At 37.4% G+C, this 20111-nt stretch overlaps 1 protein-coding gene across 4 annotated transcripts; it reads right to left on the bottom strand.

The window, feature by feature from the left end:
- Nucleotides 1–1542: 1542 nt before the first annotated feature.
- Nucleotides 1543–18924, bottom strand: LOC129938894 (neuralized-like protein 4). Of its 4 annotated transcripts, none has more exons than XM_056046713.1 (12): nt 18267–18924; nt 17859–18206; nt 16898–17790; nt 16660–16836; nt 15517–16595; nt 15182–15453; nt 3852–4166; nt 3533–3782; nt 3219–3477; nt 3053–3160; nt 2837–2996; nt 1543–2773 (listed from the first exon to the last, which is right to left on the bottom strand). In XM_056046713.1, exons 1-12 carry the CDS (start codon nt 18420–18422, stop codon nt 1856–1858), a joined length of 4935 nt encoding a protein of 1644 aa, XP_055902688.1. In that variant the 5' UTR covers nt 18423–18924; the 3' UTR covers nt 1543–1855. The 4 variants fall into 4 exon arrangements, with proteins under 4 accessions (XP_055902688.1, XP_055902689.1, XP_055902690.1 ...); XM_056046714.1 differs by having other exon boundaries at nt 1543–2758; XM_056046715.1 differs by having other exon boundaries at nt 1543–2755.
- Nucleotides 18925–20111: the final 1187 nt, after the last annotated feature.

Below are 20111 nucleotides of genomic sequence, written 5' to 3'. Positions count from 1 at the left end.
CTTTAAAGAGCTCGGCATTCAAGCCATCCATTCCATTCCTGACAACAGTACTCGCACACAGGAATGGTTGAGAGTTGTAAGTCACTAGGCCCTGGTTCACAACGGACTGTTGCGCCACCACACCACATAATAATAATAATAATTCAAGCCATCCGCTCCAGCGGCTTTATTAGACTTCAGTTTAGATATGGCAATCTTTATTTGGTCTAAGTCGAGAGGAAGGGATTGTTGGCTTTCTTCGTCTATGTTGAATCGATCATCCTGCCTGACAGCGTAATTCAGTTCGTCGTCGCCGTTATACAGTCTGCAGAAGTGGTCCTTCAATATGATCAGCAATGACTGCGGTTCCACTATGATTTTTCCACTTTCGTCTTTGCAGCCTTCGGTTCTAGGTTTATGTACCTGTGAATTTCGTTTCACCTGTTCATAAAACTTTCGAACTTCATTCCTGCTTTTAAACCTCTCAACATCTTTAAACGCACGCTTCTCATTCCCTCTCTTTTTCCTTCTGAGAAAGCGGTGTTCCTCTCGCCTCTTCTGCTCATAGAGCTCATGAGCAGCTCTCGTCCTTTTATGCAGCGCCGCTTTGCGTACCTGTTGTTTGGCTGCATTTGCCTGCCGAGATTCCTCATCAAACCAGGGGTTGTTTGTTGGTTGGTGATTGAAAGAAAGCACACCAGAGGCGGCTTCTCTGATTGCATCTTGGCAATGTTGCCACTGGTTTTCGATACATTGTGTTGGCGGCAGAGAACTTCGAGAGAGGTTATTTGTAACTCGGTCGGAAAAGGACGTCTCTCGTTTGCTGTCCCCAACAAATTTCCACTGGGGTTGGAACCCAATCTCCAGTTAAGGTACTAGGCACCCGACGTTCACCACGGGGAGGTGAGAGTAGGAGTTGATAGACAGAGGTTGGTTTTGAGAAAAACCTGTGGACGCTTGTGTCCTCTTGAATGCACATGTCTACCATTTGAACATCAAGGTATTGCGAATGAAAAAAAAAAACAAAAAGTGTTTTTTCAGCCCACCCTAATGTACACCCATGTGATCTGGAATAACTCAATGAAAATCTAGTGTTTTACTGTATGGGTTTGAATCTCATGTCTTGGTATGGTGCGGCTTATGGGACCGTGGAATCATTGTTCCATATTTTTCCAAATTGACCAAATCAGAATGTTTCAGTCAATTTTAACTGTTATCGCAATGAGCTTGTTGAAAAATCATCTTGGTTAGCACTTAGCTTCAAGTTTTGCTACGCTTATGATCTTTTACTATTATTTGAAAATTAAAATTTTTGAAGAAACTTTCTTATTGCTTTTAAATTGGGAAATGCGTTAAGTTGAAAATATCGAGTTGAGAATGCCAAGTTCCGGAGAAAACAAAATAATCGAAAGTCAAGAAAAAATCCTTATGTTTATTTAAACTTGAAACGATAACATTTCAGCAAAAGCTGAATATTTCCACTTCCAAGAAATTGATAACATGTCCCTTGTTGAGCGCCACTTTCATAAACATTTACGATATTAATAAAAACAAAAGGAGAACAAATTTTAAGTATAATTTTTAACTATATTTTTTTTGTGGTAATTTTGCATTAGAAAATGTGAATGATTAGACATAGATACATTAATTTCGAACACAAAGAGGAGGAAAACACAGACTTCCATATCGGCTCTATATAAAACATGCTTAGACCGAACCGAAAACAAAATGAAAAAGGCTAAAATACTTCATGAGGTTTTTTTCTTTATATATCTATATAAATAATAATAATTATCGATGCGCTTTACAAGCAAAATTACAGTCGCTAAAATTAGGAATAACCATTTTTATTCGCATATTATAGAAAATCAATCCCTTAGCTGCCGGAACTTTGGCACTGCATTTGCACCCGTTCTAGTTTGAGTATTAACGCTGTCAGCACGCAGGCACCGGTCTCTTTGGTGAACCACGACATGTCTTTCAGAGAAGTCGTCTGTGGTGTAGTAGATGAGGGACCAGGTTGGGATTGCTGTTGCTGCTGTTGCTGCTGTTGTTGTTGTTGTTGCTGCTGCTGATCATCTTCATGCTGATCTTCTGAGCTCTTTTGTTGTGTGGCACACAGAGATTGCCGTCTCACGTACACTTCGAAAGCGGTACCAATTGTGTAGCTTTGCATAGCTGCCGTGTACTTGTGGTGGGAATTGGTGAGCTGAATTGTCGGGGAATTTGGCGAGAAGTGCAATTCTAATTGTGTTCCGGGTTCGTCTTTCTGATTGACACCGGAATGAGCCTCGTGAGTTTGTTCGATAGGAAGCGGTTGGCCATAGTCGAGAATAGCTCGAATCTTGTCTACTCGTGTCATGTAGTACAGTGGCACCCAATCACCCGAATCGAAACTCTGCACGGTTCCCGAAGTATTCACCGATTGTTGATTTAGCTTAAAATACACCCAACCACTTAACTTCTCTGAATTAGTAGCATGACACTGCTGACAAAAGCAGATCGCCTGACTACTTGGCTGTTGGAAAAACGTGTGGGGCAGTACCAGGGAGCTTTTGAAGCCCCGCACCAGCTTCAAATATTCACAGTCTTTAGTGGAATCGAGACAAGGCAACGATTGGATGGAATCGAATTGTGTATCAGCTGGAATTGGATCTCTGACCGGCGGCATTGGCGGCTCCTCATCATCGTCCGGATCGTCTTCTTGTTGGGCTGGTATCTCATCAGGCACTTGATTGATGTCCAGAAATTGTTGTTGTTGTTGTTGCTGTTGGTGCTGCTGTTGAAGATTTTGCTGAATAGCAGTATTACTTTCGTCATTGTATTCTAAGAGATTCTCTTTGGAGTTTGTCATTACCGGTTGAACAACGTCGTCACAAGGTGGCTCTACCTGTTCTCTGTTTGTGTCGGTGCTGCCACTGGATGTTGACGGATTATTTGTGAAACGCTGGGTACTCTGACTCCGTTGAATGTTTAAATTTGTGTTGTGCTGAAGCTGAAGAGATTCTCGAAGGCAGCTAGAAAGCAAAAACAAAAAATATTAGAACTAAGAATTATAAGTTACCTCGCTCACCAGGACGATGAAGATGGACTAGTGTCATTTCTGCCTTCCTTCGATCGGTATTTTATTGACAGATTGATTAAGAGGTTCCCAGTGAAATTTTGCATTACAGTTCGAGCTCTTCAAAAAAAGCAAATTAGAAGTCAAACAGATGGTTTTGAAATGCTTTATAACTTACGTATTTGATGTGCTGGCACCTTCAGTCTCCTTTTCATGGACTTCCAGATCGGCTTTTTCACACTGTGGCACACTATTATCACCCTCAGCTAGTTGATCGTGCTCAAGGAGTACTTCCTCCACGATTGGAGTTCCATTACGAAGCTCACCGTTTATGATCGATATTTTCTCACATTTCCCGTACAAATCGAAGACAGGATACACGTGATTTGGCAAACCTGCGGCCAGATCCTCAAGACTATTTTGTCCAACCATAATTGCTAAGAACGTAACGCATTATTTAAAGAGTTTTTTTTGTATTGTATTTCAACTCACTCAAAGCTCCAGCATGAGATAGCGACATTGTGATCACAGTTCCAGGTTGAATCTGTTCCAGAGCCTCACCATACTTAGAAGCTATACGACTTCCATTTATATTGATGTAATCATGAGTGGCCACCCAGCAGGGACGTTTACAGAGTACAATAGATGTTGGTAGCTGAACGTTTGCCAATTGAGGACATACGCCAAGAGCTCCAACGCCAATTGTACCCTTCCACTTGGTGTTGATTGCATCAATTTTAATCTAATGGGTTAAAAGAAGTTAATAAAAACAATCTCAAGAAATATTTTACTTATCCTTAGCTTAACTTACACTGATACTGTGTCCTTTACAAAGCGGTTTGGCAATATAGACCAATGCCTGATTGAAGGACTGTGTACGAACTGCACTGCGATGTTCGTCGGCCAATCGCACATTTTTACCATGAAAATCACTAAATTCAAAAGCCTGAGATTCGGAGTCTATGGATTCTAACATGGAATCTTGTTTATTGAGAGGATCAACTCCGAATTCAAGAGAATCTTGCAGTCGCAGGCTACACGGTCGAAGAGGAGAAGTTGGACCCTGAGTTGAGATCACTTGAACGGCCATAGTGGAACCTTGTAGTTCCACAACAACATAGACATCCTAATTTATAAATACAATTTGTTAGTAATGTTTTAATATTATTGTTTAAAGGTTGTTGTTTGCGGCTTCTATGAACTAGATATATTTTATTAATTGTTTGTGATTTGAAATGGAACGAATGTTGTGAATTGACCTTCAATGTGCGATATTATGAAAGACAACTAGTTGCACGGTGTGTGAGTTAAAATTAATGAAGTGATGCTTTACACATGCGGTGTACATTGAAACTAAGATAAAGAGGTGTTTAATATGATTGTTGTTTATTTTTTAATATGAAGTAGGTTTTAAGAAGAAATGAAAAGATGTTTATGGTAGGAATATACTTAGCTGTTTTCGTTAAGATTGACTTGCATAGATCCCGAGCAAAAATAACAAGAAAACATACAAAATCCATACAAAACAAACTAAAAACCCTGCATGCTCATCAACTTTAATATAAGAATCTTTGATCAAAAATAATGAGATTTTTTGATCATTCTTTTAAGAAATTCAAAAACCGTTGATAGAGGATTTTGAATATGTGGAAGGTTTTTTTGGTTTTTAGATTCAAAATGGTATTCAATTATTGGGAAATGCAATCATAGTAGGGCATCTCCTTCTTGAATTCTTCTGCAAAGCTATTCAGTACTCTAATTTTTAATAGGCTTACACATTGGACCAAAGAAAAGAAAATTTTTAATGTATTTCAAGCAGGATTTAGATAGAGCTATTTGACTACAGACCAAGTATTCAATTTGATAAACATTGCAGAGGACTTCAAAAGAAGGAAACAAAAACTTTACACCTTTTTTGTGGATTTTCGAGCTGCGCTTGATTCAATCGCCCGTGAAGCGCTTTTTTTATAAGATTTATAAGCTTTGAATATCAAGTAAAGTCGTTACCCTTGTCAGAGCGATGTTTAAAAATAATGTGGCCTACGTATGGGATGGGGAGTATATATCAGAAGAGTTTCAACAGAATTTGGAGTTAAACAAGGCTTTGTGTTAAGCGCACTACTATTTGTTTTGTTTATTAATGATATTTTGGAGGAGGTTGGAGGAGGAATCCAGTTCGGAAGTACTCGGATACCAAGACTGATATTTGATGATGATATTGTTTTTTTTATCTCAATCGGTGGAAGGAATGCGTAAATTGGACAGAAGTCTAAAATTATGATATTTCGTGCCGGAGGAGGATGTACAAAGGTGAATATTATACTGCAATTGTTCGAGAGTAAAAATACTTAGGGGTTTTAATAACATCTAACCTCAACATAAAAAACAATTTTAAGTCCAAGCTAGCGGAATCGAAAAAAACAGTTTCTTCTGTGTGGTAACGTTACATCGATAATAAAGATGTCGAGCATAGTTCAAAGCTAAAAATTTTTGATGCAACAGCAGCTTTTATAATGCTTTATGGCGCGCAAGTTTGGGGATATTGCCAAAACGACGAGGTGGAATAGGTCCTGTGGTGTTTCTTATTCTTAAAGCGTATTTTTCGGCTACTAATTTGCACTCCAATTTTATTTTTTTTTACCAAATTTGAGCACTATTTTTTGTAGATTTTATTTTTTATGAAAAAAACGGACTGTTGGTTTTTTATATAAAAATTACTGAATATTGAAAACAATATTTTCTCTGAAATAAAATAAGTTTGAAGCCAATATTTTTAATTTTTGAAAAGCTATTTGAGCCGAAAGTAAATTTTTACCAAGTTTTAGTATGGTTTTTTTTAGAGTTTTATTTTTTGTAAAAAAAACTGTCAATTCGATTTTTTCAAAATTTTACCAAATGTTGAAAACAATATTTCTTATAAGATAAAATTAGTTTGAAGCCAATATTTAAAATTTTTGAAGATATATTTGAGTCGAAAATCAATTTTTACCAACTTTTATACATTTTTTTTCAGGTTTTTATTTTTTGTAAAAAAACTGTCTATTCGATTTTTCTCAAAATTTGTCCTAATGTTGAAAACAATATTTCTTATAAGAAAAAAATAGTAAAAACCTATTATCCCAAAGTTTTTAAAAGATATTTGAGTCGAAAATCATTTTTTACTAACTTTTGTTAATTTTTTTTCGGTTTTTAATTTTTTGTACAAAAACTGTCAAATCGATTTTTTTCAAACTTTAACTGAATGTTGACAACAAGATGTTTTGAAAGATAAAAGTAAATTAAAGCCAATATCTCAAAGTTTGAAAAGATATTTGAGTCGAAAATCAATTTTTACCAACTTTTATACATTTTTTTTTAGGTTTGTATTTTTTGTATAAAAAACTGTCAATTAGATTTTTCTCAAAATTTTATCAGATGTCAAAAACATTATTCTTCGTTGCACAAAATTGTTTTAGAGATGAAATCATATTTCAGTCGTAAAATTTTGGAGGTGACAAATTTTTTTTTTCAGTTTTATTGATTTTATAAAAAAAAACCGTTATATTGATTTTTTTTTCAAAAAATATACCTGTTTGGTATCACGTTACAATATATTATATAAAATTTAATTCAAGTCTCTAGCGTTTTTGGTTCGTAAGATATTTAAGGTTAACTAAAATTTTCACCTTCTTTCAAACTGCCATGGTAAAAAAAACCACCCACGCAATTTTCTTGAGAGCCCTTTCTGCATCTTTCTGCTTTATTATCTGTATAACAAAATTTATTTGAAGTCGATATCTCTTCTGGTTCTTGAGCTATGGACGACGAAAAAACGTCGCGAACGTACAAACGTACGTACACACGCACGCACAGACATCTTTTTAAAAATCTTTTATTTCGACTCTAGGGACCTTGAAACGTCGAGAAATGTCAAAATTTTCAATTTGACAAATCGGACCCATTACAATAACTTCCTATGGGAAGTTAATAAAGTTTTTCTAACTAACTAATGGTAGATTATGCCTGAGAAATCAAGAAATTTCTACGAAATATCAAGTCCAGACGACCGGCAAAATTTTTAAAAGATATTAAAACAAGTGGTTCATTGTTTTATTTAGACAGAGGAAACATTAAGCTACACGACTGCTCTAAAAAAGCAGCCCCTCGTAGTACAATAAGTGCAAAACTGCAATGCCGAAGCTAGACCTTTGTAGGCTAGATCTTTCCAGGCTCAATATCAAACAATTTTCTGGGATTCCACGTTTTGTATTTACACTATCAATTTTTTTAACATTCGTTTTTTTTTTTGCAATATGTATAAGAAATGAAATTTCCTGATCACTCGCATCAAAAAGCAATAAAGCTTTAAAAAACATGGACTAAGCATGAGATTCGAAATGGCTTAAACGAAAAATTAGAAAATGAACAAATGGTTAAACTGCAAGAGATAGACTTTTGGGGGCCCGATATGAAAAATATTCTTTGGAATTCCATTCGTTGTCCAAGAAAACTCAATATCTAGTTTGGTTGGCATGTTCTTGAGTTTTAAGGCTGACATATTCAAATTGTGTTCCTTTATCATCTTCTAACATGCTACATGTCTGTTAGTTCTATTTTTCCCAATTTACTAATTCATGAACGAATACTCTGAGTCAAGAGTTGTTAAATGATAGGAGAATCGAAATCGTAAGTGAATTCAAATATTAAAGGATTTACTAGTGTATCATGGAAATTGTCATATTCTTGGAGTAAAAGTTTCTTTTTCTGTTCGAATTGGGGCCGAAAGAGAGAAATAAAAACCGATTTTTGAGATGTGATTTTCTATCAAAAGAGTTTACTATATATACATCACCTTAGGGCAACCACAGACTATAGACTTTTTATTGGCCGATAGTTTGGTCGGCTTCTTAATCAGTATGGAAAGGAATGCATATGCGCACACTACAGCGATTCAGTATCGGCCGATAAAAAAGTTTGATGGGCTACCCGATTGCATTCAAACTAATCTTTCGGCCAACTGTTTAATCATGACGATTGTTTAGTCGATCGATAGTTCAGTTCGCTCTGTGATTTGTCGTCGTGTGCGTGTATTTTGAATATGACGTCGGTCGCCTCCACAGGTATAGAAAGTCTTAAATTTGTATCCTCCTTCGCTTTTGCCGGTCCAATTAGTTTGACAAGTTCATTGAAGCTGGTAAAGCTCATTCGATAATAGGCGAACGGGTAATCAAGTAATTTGGAATGCAGAGTGTAAATCCACTAACTAATCTATCACTGAGAATGGGATTCACCCAATACTCTCGGAATCTCTTCTTTATTTTCCTCCTCCGGAGTATGATTAGAGTATTAATTTTTCTGGACCATATTTTCATTGTGCGACCGCTTCAACAGTCAGTTACAAACTAGTTCGAGAATAGTCGGCCGGCTGTTCGATAGTCTGCGCCCTTTTCACCAACCAAACTGTTTAGTTGGCTCGATGTGCGCACTTTCAACCGCACCCGACTAAACTATCGGCCGATAAAAAGTTGTCTGCGGGGGCCCTTAATTATATTAATTTGGTTTTACTCTCAAATTTGTAGTTAACGGTACAGATATTGTAAAATAGCATTGGTTTACAGCAAGGGAATTATATTTAAAAAAATGGAATATTTATTTGATTACTATTTTATACTTCAACTTGGACGACTAAACAATTTTACAAGTTTGATTATTTAAAAATACTTGAATTATCGGATTAATGAAAACGACATTGATTTGATAGCTCAGCCTAGCCATTTAGATTTCCAGAAAATTAAATATGCACCGAGTCAAATTGTGTTGGAATAGCTTAAGAACACACTTACAACGGTGTTTGCAGGAATTATAACGAGGACAAATAGAAGTGGCTTCAAATAACTGCCTTGAGGAACTTTAGTTTGACAATCAATGGCAGAGGATAAGGTAGAATGAATTTACATAAATGAAGGATCAATCAGTTGAGTCTCAAAGGAAGCTTCCCAAAAATTGCATTTCATTATGATATCAAGCGGACAAGCTCGGATTGATACTGGATTTATGAAAGCTGATTGAAAATATTAAACTTATTGGACTGTTGTGATATCACATTGGATTTTAGAATCGCTTCTACTCGTTCAACTATTTGAAACTAATCATGAAGCGTTTTGAGACGTTAGATATCGGAATTTATCAGACTGCTAGGATTATTTTAGTAGAAGTCTCTAAGTGGAGTCTTCATCTTTATGGAAGGGTAGGACATGACAATAGAAGCTAACAAACTGTATTCTGCTCCTCTTCATCTGTGGAAAACTATTTCCTCGGGTTTCAAGTCTAAATTCATTCATATCTATTTACTAGCGTCCAGTTAGAGCAACTATAATGGAACTAATGTGCAATTTACCAAGAGAAATGAGTTGCTTTGAGCATTTGGTATCAAGCTTTTGCCAAATTACTTTTGTTGATGTAATCGACATGATCTCTTTGACTGACAGAAATTCTTCTACTCTACAATGATTGTGAAAAACGACTCAGCGGGCACCCTGCAGTCGCTAGTCACTACCAACAAAACCGTCGTCCGCCCTTACCAAGAGAATCGTAACAATCACACACGAGCGAGATGACCGATTTATTAAAAGCACATCGCTGAGAAATCGGGGCCTCACTGATTGGTCAAGTCCAACAAGAGCTCAGAGAAACGCGAGGAGTAGCTTGACAATCAGAAGCACACGTAAGGTAGCTAACCTTGAGTCAAAAAGGCCAACTGAACCCAAATTGACAGCGAGTCTACGATTTGCCAGAAAACGGTTTTACTAAACTGACGAACAATGCGGCTCCGTTCTCTTCTCTGACGAAAACAGAGTGTGCCTGCTTGGCAGGTTTAGAAGGCGGCGGGGGAGATTACTGGATGGATTGGACAGGAATTTTAATGAAAATAAAAATTGAGTTTTTATTATTGTTTAAAAAAAACCGGCGAAACAATATCTAGAACAAATATAAGAGTATCATATGTACTAAAACTAAGCAAGTTTTATTGGAGAAAATTTCGTCCTAATACAGAACAATACTCAGCCCCATATTGTAGGGGCTTACTACAAGAGTATTTACAGGGTGTTGAAATTTCAGCTATGGATATGGCCAGTGCTTATCCCGGACTTTAATTTTATCAAACATTTATGGTATGAACCATAACCCGTGGCATGATGGTTAGAACGTTGAACAGTCATGCAAGGGGTCTTGGGTTCAATCCCTGCCTGTGCCACCTTAATTTAAAACAAAAATTAATTTGCGCGGATACTGCCTCTTGCGAGGAATTGACATTTACTTCAAGAGTAAATCTTGTCATGAAAAAGTGCTTTCTCAAATTAGCCGTTCGGATTCGGCCTTAAATTGTAGGTCCCTTCCATTCCTGACAACAGTACCCGCACACAAGAATGGTTGAGAGTTGTAAGTCACTAGGCCCTGGTTCACAACGGACTGTTGTGCCACCCAATTTAATTTAATATTTATGGTATGAACTTAAAAAGAGAATTTGGCCTAGAAATTCAGCATCAGATACAAAATTGGACCTCAAAACTGGGTTAACTGAAGAATGAAAAGGCATTAAACAAGATCGAGTCCGTATTTTCCTTTTCGTTTGATATTTTGTTTTACCAACAATATAAATCATTTTACAAATAATCAGAAAAAGAAGGAACGCTACAGAATTTTTGTTCACTAGCGTAGGTTTAATATTTTTTAACCGAATTCACCATCGGTTTAAGATCCTTTTAAATATATCCAATAGAATTATAGAATTCAATCTTTCGACTGTTTTTTATAGGTAGATCTGGAACCAATGTATTTGTATTTTGTATTTTATTCATTTTAAAAATCGCTTACAAGGTAGGACATGAGTCTTAAAAAGTGTTGCAAGCCTTTACTTTTATTTCAGAATTTGAATAGAAATTATATACCTGAGACTTCTATTTATATATTTACTAGCTGACCCGACAAACGTTTCTTTGCCACATCCAACATTTCAAAAGAATATTTTCCTATAAATAAATAACTTATTTTAAGTGTGTAAGGATGTGGTATATAAGTGGGAGATTTAAAGAGCACTGTAAACGGTGACAACATATTAAAATAACAAATCACCAAACAAACAATTTAATTTATAAAAATCAATTTTTTTAAATTATATAAATATCGCTAATTATGACAATACTTCAAAAAAACAATATCTATCCCTTAATGCAACAAAGTGTACAATATTTTGATCCCATCTTTTGCCAATACAAACGAACTGGATGTTTAGAACACTCGAGAGCATGTGACGTGTGAAAAAACATAAAGTGCTCAAATCTAAGCCGCAGACAAACATATAGTTTGGCCTTAAGACTTGAGTCATTGCAAATGTCAATCTTATTGGAAATTGAAGGCGTTTGAATTAAATTAGCACATCTGTGGGTATAATAGGGATTCGAGGTGATAATATATTTTCACCTCGGAATTTACCATTTAGAATTATGCCCTCAATAACATTTTTCATTAATTTTTTAATTACTAATCGATTGCCGTATCTGATCAGTATACGTGGAACGCGGAATAACAGGAAGTGTTTATCTGAAATCACCTAAAAAGAGTGCCGCCAAATAGTCTGTCATTGTTTTTCATAACTTTTAATATCCTCTGTTCAATGCTTTAAGTGAATGTTTTTTTATATTGCACACCGCTTATGGGTTATTTTGAATATTTAGTTTCAGTTTAAATACTGAATGAGCTGTTCTGCCTCCATCCAATAAAGTTGCCGCAAACGCAGAAGATGCAAGAGCCAATGCGATACCATTATTTGATCGCATTTTAGCAAGAATTAGCGAAATAAGCAATGTTTTTCCAGTTCAACCTGGTGGAATCACCAAAAAATAAAAAAAATAAATCTTCTGCCGAAACGGCGAGCATAATGTGGTCATAAATGGTTCTTTGTTCTTCATTCATTAGAGGGACATTGCGAATAACAATCGCTGCCATTTCCATAGTATTGTACTGTAGTTCACGTTTCAGTTCAGTGTCTATTAATTCAGATGCATTTCGATTTGGTGAATGCATACCGCAATGGCTGAGTGGTAAGTTGGCAAAGATAATGCAAAGATCCTCGATAGCATTTAATGCTAGTGTCACAGTATACTATCGTAAGATCGTTGCACCGTGTACGATGTTGATGCAATTAAACCATAGCACTTAAGAATATAAAAAATAGATAAAAACCTATTCTCAGACCTACCGAATGTATATGCAAAATTTCATTGAAATTGGTTAAGCCGAGAGTTCCAAAGGCGTACAATATGAATAAAAAATAGACGCTCAGTATTTAGAAAATTGTATCGGGAGTTAAAATTAAAGCAAAGGACCTTGTTGAATGAGAGAAATTCAGCGTACCATTTAAACGGTATCAGGTTGTTGTGTTTGGATGATTTCACTCAGAGAGGAGAGTTTATTAAGCTGTCTAGAATACAACCAGAAATCCGTACCGCAAAAATGGATATGTGATCATAATGTCGTAGATTATAAATATAGCGGGCAATATTATTATAAGCAACACTCAATTTGCGGCTAGTCACACAGTCTAGTTTAAAAAAGATTTCACACCCATTCAGTACAGTTGGTAATATAAGGGCCACCAAGTAGCAGTTTAGTTTTGGTCGGGATGAAATTTCGAGTCACTTGAAGAAGCCTTCCATAGACTCTACCAATGGCACTATTAAGGTGGTCATCCCAAGTGAGAGTGCGATTGAATACTACTCCTAGGTTTCTAGCAGTGCTAACATGGTTCGTCGTCAAGTTTCAATAGGGTTAAATCCGATAGATTAAAGTTTTTGCGATAGATGGGGAGGGATGTTGATTTGACAGGGTTAAGGCGGAGATCGTTCTTTTTTGACCACCGTGAAATGCGGAGCAGATCCTCGTTCATTAAAGCTATGGCATAATTTTTAGCCCCAAAAGGTCGCTTTATCAGGAGCTGCACATGGTCCAAGGATATATCCCTGTGGCACTCCACTCAAAACATTGAGAAATGTGGAAGAGTACCCATTGGCCATTACGCATTGTTGCCTTCCGCTGAGATACGAAAGAACAAGCTTACAGGACTCTAAAGAAACCCCAAAGTTAATTCGCGGCTTTCTACAAAGCATTGAGTCGTTAACAGTATCAAACGCCTTTGAATAATCTAACAGTGCTATGTAACATGATCACTGCCGATTACCATTCTTATTTTATGAGTTACAAAAAGTAAGGCGGATTTACAGCTGCGCTTAGCTTGAAAACCAGACTGACAGGTACTTAACAGGTTGATTGTAAGATATTTTTGGATCTGCCCAAAATAGTTTTTTGAAACACCTTCGAAAGAAGAATGGAAGAATGGCAATCGGCCGAAATTTGGTAGCACTACCTTTTTGCTTTTTGGATATGGGTATAATCTTAGCCTTCTTCTATTCTAAAGGAAACTTGGAAGTAGTCAATATGCTGTTAAATATGTAGGTTATATAGCGCAGTATATATGGAAGCAGTAGTCTCAAGAACTTAGGGTCCATTTGGTCCAGACCAGTAGCATTAGAATTAATCGATATTATTGCCTCTACAATGTCTTCCTCTTGTATTCTTATAAAACTCAGAGAGCTGTTAATAGCAGTTGGTTCCTCCTCAGTAAGGGAATGAACGGGTGAAGCAACGTTTAAGCGCATGGACGAAACTTTTTGTTGAGTGTAACACAATCGACGTTAACAACGGGCTTTTAAGATTGTTTGCCAATACCGATATCACGAAGGTTTTCCATAATTTTTTTCCGGAGGTTAAAGAACCAAGTTCATTTTCATAATAAAGTCTTTTTGCCGTTCCAACCATTACGACAACTTGATTACACAGTCTGCAATACAATTTGTGGAAGTGCTATAGGTTGTAACGTCTCCATTGACTGTAGGCGGCATCTCTTCTTGACATCAGAGCAGAGATGGCGCTATTTAGCCAAGGTGAAGCCGTATGCCTAACGAGAAGAATGGACTACATTATTTTTGTATTGTGGATGGGAGGTGATGTAAGTAAAGATCTGAATGAGTTTAGGACAGTGGAGTGTCCAATGTCATTATTGAACTAATGTCATTAGGCCTTAAGCCAAATGGCTGCACTTGCAGCGAATTGTGGTATAAGATGGAATATTTAGAACATAAATTGTGGAGGACGGCGTTCAATGGGCTACTATCACTGGCTATTTTTTAGACTTATTACGATTTGTTGCTGAACCTAGCGCTTTATATCATACTGTTACATTAGAATTTATTGTAAGGATCGGTCTGACTGAGATGTATAGCCAGTGCTGAATGCGAAGTTGAGAATAAGCCTACTGTTGCTTTATTGATTCCTAGAAAATTAGGTTTCCATCTTATTTTATTATCTAAGTTAAGTCCCGGGTATTTTGTTTTATCTAAGAATTTAAATAATACTAATGTACTTGGAATCCAAATAAAAAAACTTAAAGTTTCATATCACTCAAAGATGTATAAGTTGAGTGCCACGAAACTCTCTAACCCCACGAACTCAGTGATTCTGAGGTAAGTTCTCCGCCTACCTATCAGTTTTTCTGTAACTCGGAGATGATTTAAACCCCGAGTTCCATGTTGTTGGTAGGGTTTCATATTTTTAAAGAGCTTTTATTTTCTGTTTTACCTAATATCAAATCTCAAGAAAATTAACGTCTTTAAATCTTTAAATCTTTTTAACAAACGTACAATACAAAAATTATGTGTTGAACATGCTATTTTTTGGAAAAGAACTCATTCAAAGTGCAATATTGATAAATAACTTCAACAATCTATTATTGTCTTTTTGTTTTTTCATTAACTTATTTAGTTACTTTTGAAGGCTTGAAGGTATCTCCAGTCCAATAGGTCTTTGAAACACACACCAAAATTATTGCAAACAATAAAAAGAATTTTAAATTTTAAATGAATTCCAAAGAAAAAAATGTGTGAATAAAATGTCGATGATGAGAATAGATACACTCAAATGTGATGTGGCCACAACAAATGGAAGGGAGGAAGAATACAATAAAAATAAGAGAGAAAAAAATGTGAATTGATTGAATATTGTTTGTGGAATGGTGCTTCGACACAAATTTTCAAAAATTCTACTTACACTTGAAACATTTTGGAAATTAATATTCATATCTTCGGAATTGAGCAGAATTCTCAAGGTTCGTGTTTGGGTCATCTCGAGGGCGATCCGATCACCAACTCGAAGCCATTCCAACGATGCCAACGAACGTTGCATCAGCATCGAGTTGTGTCTCACTTCGTTTCCAGAAACGTACCAGACATTCGCCGGAATACGTTTCATGCTACTTGGAATGTTTTTGCGCACATACTCGTCGGAGAGATTCAAATCAGTGATTCCAATATTTAGACAACCTGAAGTCAGAAGACGGTTTGTTTGAAAAGGGTTTTTGTTTTTAGTGAAAAAGGAAACCTTACCAGCAAAAAGGGGGTTATGTGAAACAATCTTCACCTCGAACGGTGACCCCACCGATAGCGGATGCTCTGAAAACACCAGACAACGTGATAGAGCCGCTGAAGCTCCGGTGACCCTCGAGGCCACAGTCCAGTTCTGGGAGAGTGTAACATTTCCCGAGATACACGTCCATCGATGCTTCGTTTCGGGAGGGGGTTGAATCACCGAAGTCGCTTGGAAACTTTGTGAGTTCTCACTCGTGGCGTAAGGCGCTCGCATATCCGGTTGAGCCAAAGTCAAGCTCACTTGAGCACACTGCCCATAGAGATCAATTACCGCCCAGACATTAGGCAAACGACATTCACACGCTGGACCCTGGTCCACTCCGTCGATGAAGAAATGGATAAAGTCTCCGTTTCGCATCACGCCAACCCTCGTCCCAGCCGTCAAGGTGTCCAAATCGAACAGAATATTACTCCGAATGGTTTTGCGATTCTGGAAGACCATAGACCCACACAGAATAATTGTGTCGCCCTCCAAATCTGTCGCATTCGCCGTAAGTATGACTTCATCTGGTCGACTTCCAGTTATCCCGATTTCTATGTTTCCCGACCAATGACGCACCATTGTTTCCAGAGCCACTTCAAACAGCTCCCTCTGCCTCAGCGGTCTGTTACTGAACACGATGGCATCATTGAATTCAGCCAGCGAATTGGGTCGACTTGCAGTCAGGCCACCATTTGAGATTCCGGCATTCTTTCCATGAATCGTATGGAATCTCAGAGGTGGCTCGCTGTAGAGGGTTGTGTTGGAGATGGTTGAGTTACCAGTATCGGGACTGCCACACTCGGACGTATCAACGATACTGGCTTGTGCTGCTTGGCCGTACAGATCAATGACACCGTAGACTTTCTCGGGAACGTTGACGGCGGCTGCACCCTGATCAACACCATTCACCCAAAAGTGTAAGGTTCCATCATCTTTGCGGACAACACCAACACGATCGCCCACTTGCAAACGATCTAAATTCTGGCCGTATTGCTCGATGACAGTGATGCCATTGTGCATAACACCATTTCCTGTCATCATCCATGTTCCAGATCTAAAAAGAAAAAGAGTTTAAATCAAGCAGAACAATAGGAAAGATGGAGCTATAACATCCCTACCGAACATTGGTCATGGTGAAGGGAAAATCGAGTTCCTCGGCACTGTGAGTTGTTACTCCCATCTCTACTGATCCAGCCCACTTAGTAACAACTCGCTCCAATCGAACTTGGAACAATTCATTCGGCCGCAGTGGCCTTTTAGTCAACACCACTCCATTGTTGAAGTCATCCGAAGCACTGAAAGAAAAAGAACTCATTACATACACAAAAGTTCCCTCTCGGGTGAATGGAAACCTACTTTGGCCTTAAGGCAGTCCTTCCACTGTGTGTGACTGTCGCTTGAGACCCGCAAGTGGAATGGAACGTCAAACGATCATCATTCTTCCCGGTTCCACTCACAGATTCGATCTCTGGGCTCAGAGCCGCCGACAGCTCATGATTCACAATATGCCCGGCCCCACCGCCACAACTCGAGCTGGAACTCGTTTGAATTGACATTAAATTATTTCGGCGTGTGACCAGATTTTGCTGCTCCCGCTCATCACGATCCACGATCGTCACTTTGATGGTCATGCCGTAGAGATCGATGACTCCCCAAAGTGTTTGAGCGACTCTATTCGACGCCACGCCCTGATCTTGCCCATTGATGAAATAATGGAGATTTCCATTTGTCTTTCGCATCATGCCCACTCGATCGCCTTCCCGCAACTCATCCAAATTGAACTCTCCATACTGTCGACGAGTTCCTTTGCCATTTGTCAGGATTCCACAACCAGACATCATTATCGTTCCACTTCGCATATTCGTCATAGTTGCTGGAAAGTGTAAGACTGCGGGATTATGTGTGGTCACTCCGACTTCTATCGATCCCGACCATTTGTCGACTAGTTTATCAATTCGAATTTCAAAGAGCTCATTGTCTTTTAACGGGCGATGGGTCATAACCACTCCGTTGTTGAACTCATCGAGGGGTCGACGTCGCTCAGCCGATCGACAATTGGGGGACAACTTGACCAAGGAGCCACATCGAGTGTGGAATCGCAAACGATCATTCATATCGAAGTAGTCTGCGATGTTAGTTGCGGATTGTATGGACGCAACGCCAGTGCCTCCATTGGAACTTACTGTCACATCGACACACATGGGAACATCAATTGACTGGACGATTTGAGGGGACTCCGACATGAAGTCCTTGTGAAAGAAATTCAAACATAAAAGTGATATGGGTCAAGAAGGAAATATCCATCTTCTATTCTTACCAATGGCTCCGATGGACAAATGGATACTTGGACACATCTGCCGTACAAGTCTACCAGAGCATAGACGACTTTTGGGATGTTTGTAGCTGCCACTCCTTGTGATTCTCCGTTTATATAGAAGACCAACTCGTCCTGGGAAGTCTTCAGCACTCCAACACGATCTCCCTCGTTGAGAGATTCTAGGTGAGTGCCATAGAACTCGACCAGACAGATGCCATCCCTTCGAATATCAATGCCCGACATGATCCAGGTTCCATTTCTCATAGCCGCCGCACACGAAGGTAGCTCCAATTTGTCGGGATTCTCCGATGTGACTCCAATCTCAATGCTTCCTCCCCATGAGTGATTCTGCAAAAGAAAACTCCATGCAAAAAGAGGGAAATACATGGAAGGTACTTCGCAGCTTACCTTTTCTTCAATGACCACTTCGAAGAGAACATCATCTTGTAGAGGTTCTGCGCTGAAAACCAAGGCATGGCTGAAATCTCGAATACTTCTCATAGCAGTTCGGTTGTTATTGGTCAAAGTTATTCGACGCCCGCATCGTTGATGGAATGAAGCCATTGCTGCTGCTGATGCCAGGACCTGGACTTGTGTACCTACCTACCTGCCAGTCAGTTCTTTGTCCCAAAATAGGAGACAAATTTTGTTTTTATCGTTTCACTTTTTTTAAGGAAAAACACGATTAATATAATTTTCGTCCTTAATGCTGCTGCTTTTTCGAAAGACAATGAAGAAAGGAATCAAATGAAGAATGTCATAATGGGCAAAGGCAAATAATTAAATATTTGTGTACATGCGTAGAATGGGATCAGGGAAGTTTTGTTTTATTTTATTTTTGATTTTTATTTTTGGTTTGCGAAAAATTCACTTCGTTTTCATTGTGAATTTTAAAGGGAATTTACTTAGTATTTTAATTTAAAATTATAATAAAAAGGTTTATTTGAATGTTAAGTATAGTTTTGGGATGTTTTTAGTTTGATTTTAATTTATTTTAATAATTTAAATACGGTTTTTAAAATAAACAATCACAAAGTCGTATTAGAGCAGACGACCGAGCCCCAAAGCCCAGTTGACGTTTGACGAAAATTATTTTTTTTGACAACTTTGATGGAACAGCTGTTTTTGTTGTTCGGGTTTGTTTGATTTTGTTTAAATTTAAGGCATGTTTAAATCACACATTAATTTAGAAGGTTTTGGATTACTTAGAGAACGCCAAACGTAAATTCGTTATTTATTTCGAAACTAATATTTGTATTTTGATTTCATTGTAGATCACAACTGCTCTTTGGTTGTGTTTTATTGAAAAGAATAACTGTCTACATCTTTAGTTTATTTAATATTTAGTGATATTTAACAAAAAAGTGAGACTTATAAACAAGCGTTTTTCAAGACAAGAGAGTAGAACAGTAGAGGGAGAGTATAACCTTAAAATTCAAGTTTTAAGTGAATGTTTTGAATTATATTTTAGACTAATGAAAAAAGCTGATAAGCTTAATACGTGATTGACATAAAATACTATGGATTCCTTGGTTAACAATCGCGTATGAAGATTTGTCTTGAAAATCCAATAGAGTTCTTGAAATTTAAGAAAAGCTCTGGAGTTTTCAAGGTCTGTCTGGAGATTCCAAATGAAGTCTTGAAATTCCAAGTAGATATCTGAAAGTTTTAAGATCTGAACTTTTGTCATGAATTTTTAAGGAGGTTTAGAGTTTTGAAGGCAGGTCTAGGAATGATGCCTTCAACTATGTAGGTGGGTCTGGAACTATTAAGAGGAATTTCGAAATGGACGTCCTGAAATGTCAAGGGAGGTATGTAGATTTCAAGGGAATTCTTGAAATTTCAAGGGACGTATTCAAATTCCAAATGATCTCTTAAAGTTTAAAGGGATGTCTGAAGTTTCTAACAGAGGTCTTGAAATATCACCGGATGCATTAAGATTATGAAATTGGGTCTTGAAATTACAAAAATCTACAGGCAGCTATGGAATATCCAAGGGTGGTCTAGAGTTGTTTATTATTTTAAATGAGCAAACATATTGAATTGGAAAAGAAATACCAATTTATTAAAAGAAAGAAATATTTGAAGAGAAAGGAATCAAAATATTTCTTAGAAAAATTATAGCAAACATAATTCAAAAGATAGGATCTTAACATGTAAAACCATTAAATTAAAGTTTAAATCCACATTCCTTCAAAAAAGAAAGGTTTGTCTTGTTTTACAATCTTTTTTCATATTTTATTTGACGATATG

Source organism: Eupeodes corollae, chromosome 1, assembly GCF_945859685.1.
Source record: "Eupeodes corollae chromosome 1, idEupCoro1.1, whole genome shotgun sequence".
In the NCBI taxonomy this organism is placed as follows: domain Eukaryota; kingdom Metazoa; phylum Arthropoda; class Insecta; order Diptera; family Syrphidae; genus Eupeodes; species Eupeodes corollae.
Note: the sequence above shows the minus strand (reverse complement) of the source record. Positions and strands in the feature narration are given on the sequence as shown.

Excerpts from the sequence above, each read along its gene's own strand:
- LOC129938894 (XM_056046712.1), bottom strand. The coding sequence starts at position 18,422 with ATGGCTTCATTCCATCAACGATGCGGGCGTCGAATAACTTTGACCAAT. Across the intron at positions 16,596-16,659 it reads TTCACCATGACCAATGTTCG|ATCTGGAACATGGATGATGA; the intron begins GTAGGGATGTTA and ends TTTTCTTTTTAG. Across the intron at positions 4,167-15,181 it reads ATTTCCAAAATGTTTCAAGT|GATGTCTATGTTGTTGTGGA; the intron begins GTAAGTAGAATT and ends TTTATAAATTAG.